The sequence below is a fragment of the Anoplophora glabripennis genome, unplaced genomic scaffold, assembly GCF_000390285.2.
Source record: "Anoplophora glabripennis isolate ALB-LARVAE unplaced genomic scaffold, Agla_2.0 scaffold1, whole genome shotgun sequence".
Classification (NCBI taxonomy): domain Eukaryota; kingdom Metazoa; phylum Arthropoda; class Insecta; order Coleoptera; family Cerambycidae; genus Anoplophora; species Anoplophora glabripennis.
This window is the reverse complement of record NW_019417028.1, coordinates 4297568-4307483: the sequence shown is the minus strand read 5'-3', so window position 1 is coordinate 4307483 and position 9916 is coordinate 4297568. Positions and strand designations below refer to the sequence as shown.

At 32.4% G+C, this 9916-nt stretch overlaps 1 protein-coding gene across 1 annotated transcript in view; it reads left to right on the top strand.

The window, feature by feature from the left end:
* Positions 1-8600: 8600 nt before the first annotated feature.
* Positions 8601-9916, top strand: part of LOC108917360 (homeobox protein MOX-1-like) — a 10350-nt gene continuing 9034 nt past the window's right edge. Inside the window, exon 1 of the mRNA XM_018723951.1 lies at positions 8601-9066. Within this exon, the coding sequence (XP_018579467.1) occupies positions 8601-9066 (466 nt within the window). The remainder of the gene's footprint in view (positions 9067-9916) is intronic.

Here is a 9916-nt window from a genome sequence, read left to right as displayed (position 1 = left end):
ATCTGACACATTCAAATGTTGTACACGACTTTACTGAAAACCGATCAAATGAAATAAAAAATGACGACACAACAAACTTATGGCATTTCAATACTATTTATTGATTAAAATCTGAGTATATAGTGTTCAGATACCAGAAACGAAGTATTTTTTCACTTTAAAAAATCTAAACGAGTATAAAAATAAATTTTAAAAGCTTACGATTGCCCGTAATGTCCAAATCTGCTATAATGATGTCCTCCTCCCCCACTATAATGTTTCCTGTCAATAACTGTACTTTCCGTAGGCTTTGCAGCAATCGTGGCTATATTATGATTCGTTAAACCTCCCATTTGATTCTCCAATAAAGAATTTATAGCTAAGGCTGACATTTAGTTTATGTATTTCAATTTTTAACACAACTATCTCAGGGACAACTTAGCAACTGCAAGACACGGAAGAGATAGACTAGACGTTATTGTCAAGTAACTGCGTTTGAGGTGAACAGATTTTGGTGGAAATAATTGCCGTCTTCATAAGCGTCTAACTGATTCTTTGTCTGGTGCTGAACTTTCGTGTACGCCAATTTTACAAGTCACTGGTTTTTGTGTGTTTAATAATGATTTTAACTTCTCGGTGTCACGTAGTGACTTAGTACACCAAATCAAAGTACATAGTAATGATAGAATATTTCTAAATTCTATCTAAAAATATCAAGTTGCTTGATCTGACGAATTGCTGCTTCCAGCCATTAGTGGCATACACAGTTTTTAAAGGTGTTTCATCATAGTTGATTTATAAAACACGTAATTAACGGAAGTGACAAATAAATTGCTTCTGAGCAGTGACGAATTAAGTGAATGTATTTTTAACGAGAAATATTCATGAAGACTGAAATTATTTTTATAACGCAGTATTATTACAAAATTTATTGTCTTGTTTTTATATCTTTGCAACTATAAAATAATGTTAAAGAACATTGTCCATTCTGCATATAACACTGCTATCGTCGATATCCTGATCACAAAAAGTGATCTATGATACTAATTTTATCAGATTCAGGAAAATCTAGTAAATTGTTCTGGTAATATTTACGGTCAGCGGAAGCATAGTTGTGCGTTATTTGGGACGTGAAAATACATAAAACAAAATTAAGCTGCTCTAGAGGCGGATGAACTGCTGCTACATTGACCTTTTAGTTGCATCACGAAGATAATGCAATTTCTGCTTGGTTTATGTAGAAAATTTTGGTCTAAAATAGCATTTATTAATTAATATGTGTATAAAAAAAACCACCAAGATCTTCCTAGAGTTTTTATCAAATGAAATTATATTTATTCAGGACAATTTTTAAAAATAATTTGAACCAGTGTAACAATTTTTTTCCACAATCACCTTATAATCGGACTTTTATCCACACATATGAACCGTCTAAAGTGATACTTTATCCACTAGTGGAATAAAGTAACTTTATTTCACTAGTAGAATAAGGAAAAAATAAAAAACCTATAATAAATCAAATTTAATTTATTTACTAATTAAATTTGATTTATTATTAAATTAAGTATTTCGTATATATATTTTAAGTAGAAATCTACTAAACATTTGGCAATATTCTGAATTATTATCATACAGTGTTGCTCATCAACTTCAATAACACATTATTTCGGCAAGACCAAGTCGCGTAGCACAGCGGATGGCACATATAACTCACTTAACGATCTCCCAAACAAAAATAAATAATAAATATATCTTTTATTACCTTATTTATTCAAAACAAAAACACAGAACGGGGCACCACAAATTTAAATCTGTCAGTGAGGACTAAACTTTCTGTTGTTTATTCAGGATAATCCACCACTGACTTTTTTGCTTCCAGCTCGGCTTAAGTACCAACATAAATATTTATAATGGACACAACGACACAACTGGTTTTTGCTGCGGTATGCGGCAGAGTCCATCGACATTTGTATTTACATTATTGTTAATGAGATAGTAAGTCGATATTATAAATAAAAGAACACTATATTTTAAATCATTGCCAACGTTTCGGTGTTATTTTACACCATCCTCAGGGCTCTAAAAATACAAATAATGTTTTTAATAAAATTCGTTAAGGTATTAAAATAAAAAAAAAACAAATACATTTACAATAATTCTAAAAAATTGTTCCTGTTACAATTACCATAAAACCCGAAAAAGAAAAATTCTAAAACAGCTCTAAAAATAACAGGTATTACTCATTCTGCTGAACAGTACCCTACTGTAACAGTACTGAAGACGTTACAACAATTTTTACTGTGAAAGAAAACCGCATTGAAATTGTTCCATGAATTATAAATACACATATCTATCTAGATACCATCTTCTTAATATTTAGAACTGTTAAGTTGGACAAAAGACACTTCAAATTTCGGTGAGTGAATACTAATACCTGTTATTTTTAGAGCTGTTTTAGAATTTTTCTTTTTCGGGTTTTATGGTAATTGTGACAGGAATAATTTTTTAGAATTATTGCAAATGTATTTGTTCTTTTTAATTTTAATACCTTAACGAATTTTATTAAAAATATTGTTTGTCCTGAAGATGGTGTAAAATAACACCGAAACGTTGGCAATGATTTAAGATATAGTGTTCTTTTATTTATTGATCTTTATCCTACTAAAACCTTGACGTGGATCAAGATCGCAAAACAGTGGAAACGTAATTGTTTTTTATGTTGGTATTTTTTTATGGATTTTGAAAGACAAAGCAAATGTGTTCAGTGGCTTTGAGTCAACAAAACTATACATGCAATTGTAGAAGATGAAACAGAAAATCCGCACTAAGGTCGTACATAAAACAACGCCATGACCAGTTAGGCAGAGTTGCAGTCTAACACCATAATAAAATTCAAATTGGGTCCCACCCACCAAGCGATATTTATCGCCATTGTCGTAAAAACTTTTGCAGTGCCCTACTTATTTTATTTCGGGTGACAAACTGTTAGTTGGCACGATTTCGCGAACCATCAAGACGAAACAAAAGAATAACGCACCCTTGTGTTCGTTCATAGCCAGCTATATCGACTNCTTTTAACGTTCCCCAAAGAAAGAAGTCACATTTGTTGAGGTCTGGTGATCGAGGAGGCCTAACTTGTGGGCAATTATTTCCTCTTCCAATCCATTTATTTGGATACTGGTGGTTTAAAAACTCACTAATAATATTACTACGAAGATGGGGTGCTCCGTCATGCATAAACCAATGTTCCAGTCTGAGTTGTAGTGGCACCTCGTCAAGTAGATCCAGGAGACTGTTTTGGAGAACTTCTAAATAAGTTTCGCCATTTAGCCGATTCGGTAAAATAACTGGACCAATTAAATACCGATCAATAACACCGATCCAACCATTTATGTTAAAATCGCGTTGGAAATGTCGAGGAGTTATTATCATGATCATGCAAATGTTTGAAATTCGGGAATATCTATTACTGATTCTTATTTTATTTTTTCCATATGAAATAGAAGAAAAACGGTCATAGAAATTGATTTTTGATTTGACTGAAGCATACTTCATCTCGTCGTTTTTGAAATGCAAATTTTATTTTGAATGAAAATAGTCTCATGACCTTTTTGCATAGGTTTTACTGTTTTATTCTTTTTTCTATGGCGTGCCATAATCTCTGAACCATCATGCCCCATATTTACGCCACTGCTTTGAAATGAGATTAGTTTTTTTACATTAAATACCATTTTATTCATGTGACAAGCACACAAATGATCGTTTTAATATTTTTATTTTCTGTGAAGATATTTCGATATATCTACAGGGTGTCCGAAAGCTAATTAGCCATACTCCGAGGGTAGGAATGAAGTTTAGCACTTTATCACCAGACTGAACCCATACGTAACGATATTAACGATAATAATATCTTTTAAATGACGTTCAAGTAGTGTCGACCTACATTAACAAATAAAACTGGTCGTGTGGTCTAGATCACGAAAAAACACTAAAGGGTTACTATATAGGGTACCATATAAATATATGTCTATTTATAACCATTACGGTACCTCAAGCTCTAGTATCCAAGGTAGAAATAAATGACATTCATTCACAACATGACTCATAGCGCATAAACAATTCATGTTATAATTTATCGTTCTGTTATTTATCGCTACTTATTGTTAGTTGTCACATAAGACGTCAACAGTTTTTGTCTTACTGGACCATGGAATATTTAAAGTAATGCTACATTCCGAACATCCCACACGTTTTTAAAATTACTTCCACAAGTTTTCTGCATGATATTTGTAGTTTTTAGTTGGAAAAAAATGTTGGGGCAGCTTGATGTGCGTTTGTTGAAAATAATGTGAAGTATTTATCGTTATGTTCTTAAATTCGACGGTTTTGTTTATCACTTTTCTTAGAAAACAGCGCAAAATAGATCAAATTGTCTTTTATTTCCGGTACTTTTTTTTGCTTTAATAGATTCCTTAAAATTTCCCGAATAGGTAAACAAATTTCCCGAAAAATCGTTTGAATGTTTACTACAAATGTATCCAAACGTTTTTGAAATAGATAGATTGAAAAACGAACTTAATATTTTGTACAGAGACGAGCAATTTCGTAATTTAGAAGTTTAAAAAGCGATAGAAATATACAAGGAATTTAAAATGGTATTTTCGGAAACATACAAATTGTTTTGTACAGTTTTAACAATTCCTGCAATAAGTGCCTCGGTAGCAAGAAACTTTTTGTCTCTTTAGCGCAATAAGACTTATAGCTGTTTTACATTGACAATTTATTGATGAATAAATTGACGAAGTTCTTCATNAATCCGCTCTAAGGTCATACATAAAACAATGCCATGACCAGTTAAGCAGTGTTGCACTCTTACATCATAATAAAATTCAAATTGGGTCCCACCCACCAAGCGATATTTATCGCCATTGTCGTAAAAACTTTTGCAGTGCCCTACTTATTTTATTTCGGGTGACAAACTGTTAGTTGGCACGATTTCGCGAACCATCAAGACGAAACAAAAGAATAACGCACCCTTGTGTTCGTTCATAGCCAGCTATATCGACTATTAAAACAAACAAAAAAATGGGTGTATTTTACAGCCACAAAAACATGTAGATGGAAAAGTGCATGTCATTTAATGAATATTCGTAGTAATACAGAAAGATTTAAGAACAATTGTTCAAAATAATAGCATTGCTGGAAATATTTCTAAATTTATTCTGCGAGTATAAACTATTTCCAGTATAACTCTACTATTTGGCATTTGCATAAATGATTTTATAAAGATAATACACGTATATTTTATGTCGATTACTAAGATTAATAGCAGCACTATCTCAATGACTGTCCACCCATATTGACTCATTTGTATGCTGATTTGTAGTATTCGCTATATCACATGAATTATATTTACATAAGAAAGGACTAAGGATTACGTTTTGTTACGAGAAAATCTGTTTTATTGTTTTATCTCAACATCTTCGTCGAATAAACATATCAAAATGTCCCATCAATACAATAACAATGAAATAATTAAAGAACATGGTAGTAACATATTACAAAGCCAATTATGAAAATTGTGAGTTAACTGAATATCTTTATCAACTTATGGCGATTTGTGTAAACAAACGTAAACAGAACCATCCGAGCTATCGACAGGTTCAGCAGTTCAAAAAATGTTTCCATCGCCTATCAGTGTGGTAAGTCAGTATTACAAACCAAAAAAGGAACAAACATTTCAAATTTCGTTCCATTTCAGTAGAACTATTACTAATATACGTATATAATTTGTAAATCAAATTAATTCATTACATATTCTCTATTTACCGAATTAGTTATTTCGTCAATACGCTTCACCTTGGTTTTATGTTTGCAAAATATGTTCTTGAGCTAAGTACATCTGTCAACAAATCGTTTAAGGCACTTAGAATTAAAACATTACTGACTCACTTTACAAATAAAGTAAATCTGTGCCGATATTGTTAATGACGGTGACAAAATTCTATGGCCAAGATCATTTGCGTAATCTTACATTCAAATTTATTTCCTTGCGCACAATGTCTATAAAAGTGGGTGGAAATACATACATTCAGAGGAAAATATTAATAATTACAAAAAATTGATAGAGCTAAAATTAGAGCAATTTCATTTAACTAAATTTTTCTAAACTTCAGGAACTGCTAAGAAGAATTCTGTATAATTTTGTGGTCAGTACTTTTTAATTATATCCACACAGCAACAGATGCGTTCTATTAAGATTTGCCACTGTCACATAGAAAAGAAAATCCATGATACATAGTGTAAAAAGATAGCGCGTACCCGCGGTCATGTCGTGACGTCACGTGGAGAGTAAATAGCAACGTGTGGATATCGTACGTAGTAAGTGACGAGTAGTGTCGTTGACAGACAATAATAGATTAATACGGTAACATTTTATATTTGTATTACGTGTGTTTGTGACTGATCTACATAAAAGTTTGTTTCGTATGATGATTATTAACATTATTGTCCATTAATAACGACTTTTTGAAATGCATTGTTCAATTTTTAGTTGTACACAGACAACCAAAGTAGGTCCTTTATATAAGGACATGTGTTTTCCATTTTACAAATAATAAAAATATTTCAAACATCTGGGTTGATATCTGGGATAGGTATATATTTAATTAAGACAAAAATATTTTGTTACTTTTGTTCAAGGCATTTTAAAGCATCAGACTAAATTCACAATTTGCTCTAGAAGTTGCAAAATGAAACAAAATAAGAGCCATCGAATGATTAAACGCCACTTAAAACACTCTCCACGTGACGTCACGCTCGAAGCGAACCGCCAAATTTTAGTTGGAGGGAATCTAGTGATGAGAAATAACTTTTGTCAACTTTGTAGGTGTTTACAAAACATGTTCCACTGAAATCAAGTTAATTTGAATTAATTTTTTACTGTTTTCATTAAGAAAAACAATAATATGACAACTGCAATTTTATATACATATATTAGTTTCGTTCATTCATTTGCTGAATTACTCTCCACATGACGTCACACGCCAAGCGAAACGATTTTAATTGACGGAAATTTCCTACTTTTTGTACCAAGAAAGATGACTTTTGTCAAGTTTTTTAAAAATATTTCTAAGTATGTACAAAATGCATATGTTCCCCTTAAGTGAATTTAACTGTTAAAAAGGTTTATGCATATTTAGTTAATTTATTGTTTTAATTCAGAAAATCAATAATTTCATAGTTTTATTTTTGTCTTAAGAAACGAAAAAGGCATTTTTGAATTAGGAGAAGAAAATAGTTAGTTTTGTATTGGCTACTAAATAAACCATGAGAAAATCGAGTCTTATTTTCACATACTTGAGTAAGAAAATTACTTTTTTTTTGAGAAACTTAAGGTACAAACTATTATATAATATCAATTTAAATTAACTACGAAACATTTCTAACTTTCTATTTTTTAATATCTATACTTTTTGCTTAGAAAGTTCTATATTTGAGCAACAATAGTATATACAGGGTGATTTCACTTTAAATACAGAAACTGCAGGACTAGATTCATTACCAAAAATAAGTTGAGTTTGCTGTATAAACTTTTTTCCTGCGGGACTTGGTATTCGAGATACAGGATGTTAAAATTTACAGAAAATATATTTTTTTCTGCTGTATCTTCATAGTGCGCTGACGGAATTCATTTAAATTTACTACAGCGTATTCACTTAATTAGACCTTTTATTGAATGTAATATTAACCTTGTAGCTCTAACCAGTGCAGTGGCGTGCTACTGGAGGTGCCTCCCCATTTTCCCAAGGAAAGATTACGCCACTGACAGGTTTTTTTGTAGAAATAATTTTATTTCTGGAAAAAATATCAAAAATAACATTAGCAAATAGAACAGGTAAGTAATTATGTAAAGAGTCCTACAACAATTGTTCAAAACTAAACTGGAAACTTGAACACTCTGTATCTCGAATACCACGTCCCCCAGGAAAAAAATGTATAGAGCAAACTCTGCTTATTTTTTGGCAACTAATCTATTCCTGTAGTTTCTGTATTTAAAATGAAATCACTCTGTATAACAAGAAATGTTTCTACTTTAAATTTCATCGAGTCAATTTTACTTTAAATTAATTAATATAATATACATTTATTACGTATTTCTATTCTTATCTTTTTAAGGAAGGAATAACTTCTCTAGTTTTGAAAAAACATAAAGAATACAATAAATAAATATCATTACACTTATTTTCAGGAACGCTACTAAAAAAAAAATAGTCCTGATATTCTTACCGCAAACACAAACTACTACTTTCTTCACAAAACCAAAAAAGCTCCCTGCTTTCCCAAACCCCATAAATAAATCGGCACACACAAAAACCAAAAACCCCCGGCCAATTAAATCCAGGCCTAAATTCGTCGCCACCCACAACCACTCACATCGGGCCCCGGATTGGCGTCCTGGAAATATGTCACATGTAAATGAGGTGCCTTAAGATCATCTCGACAACATATCACGGCTAATTGCTTTAACAACTCAGTGTGCATAAAATTCTAATTTCGTCGGTATCTCCACAAGCTATGCGCTTATTTTTATGATGTTCATCAGCGCGAGGACCGTCAAGATGGAATTTGACCGTTCCAACTTAGAAAACGAAGTCGTGGTTCCCTCGACCAACCCTTTAGTGTACAATCACTCGATGCTCAACTACTTCTACCCCTCGAGTTGTATTAAGACTTCCCTGTCGCCTTACCACGACTACCCTGAGGTGTACCACCATCAAGAAGTTCCCAACTTCACCGTCAACGACAGTGTCAGTTTCCAGCAGAACCCTCAGGAGTACTATTATTACCTGCAGAAGAGTTACGAGTATTTCGAGGCAAATCGGGATGAATCTCAGGCGAGGTGTGGGTTTTGGAACGCGAGTGTGTGCAATAATTCTGGTTTGGGGAGTCCCGGTGGTAGTTTTCACCAGCAATGGGGGTGCAGGGATGTGGGTTTAGGTCAGGAGTGCGAGGTGGCGGTTCAGGGAGACGCTTTGTTGGAAGACAACTTGGATATCAACTCACCATGTTCGGACGATTCTTCAGGTAAGGTCTAAGCTTGGAAGGTTTTTTTCGACAATTGATTGTGTCCTGTTTAAAACTAAAAATGGTTTTTTATCCGTTTTTACCGTTATAAATATTTTCCTAGATTTTTTTTTAAATAAAACACTTTCAATGTGTTGTTCGATGTTGTTTATTTACATTTATTTTCTTTCATAACGAAAAGGTCAAAAACAGTACAATTTTTTTATTAAGTACCACCTGTGCTAAAAATTCTCATATTTTTTATTATTAAGCGGGTATATACCTACCTACAGTTTTATTCTGAAAAATATCAGGAAGAGGTAAAGCTGCTAAAAATAATGGAAATTTTCAATATAAACTTATTTTGAAATCAAAAACATTTTCAAGAAACAGCGTATTGAAGCTGAAAATAATTGTTCCTTTTCTTATTTGTATCTCTGACTAAGAAAACAATTGTAATATACAGGGTGGCCAATTGAAAACGAAGCAGAGCCATTTTCAGGAACTACGTCAAGATTGTAGAAAAACGCTCAGACCCGTCGATTTTAGATTAAAGGGGGACATTCTTTGCTGGTATTTTTGACTCCGCCACTTTCACCCCCAAGCAAGGGTAAGCATCGCCCCAAAATATTTAAATAGCATTGGGGGTCGAGTAATATTTCTTTTGAAAGCTCTTACAATTCTCTTTACAACAGACTTTAAATTTTATAATTCAGCCCAATACTCATTAAGAATTTTGATTTTAAAGTTGAAACTTATGTACAAACAATTAGTAACGGTAAAAATGTCAGTCATTCGAGTTAAGTACGCCAATGGTATAAATTTAGTATTTCTTGCGTTACATTGGTTTTTGGCGATTTGTTATCACTTT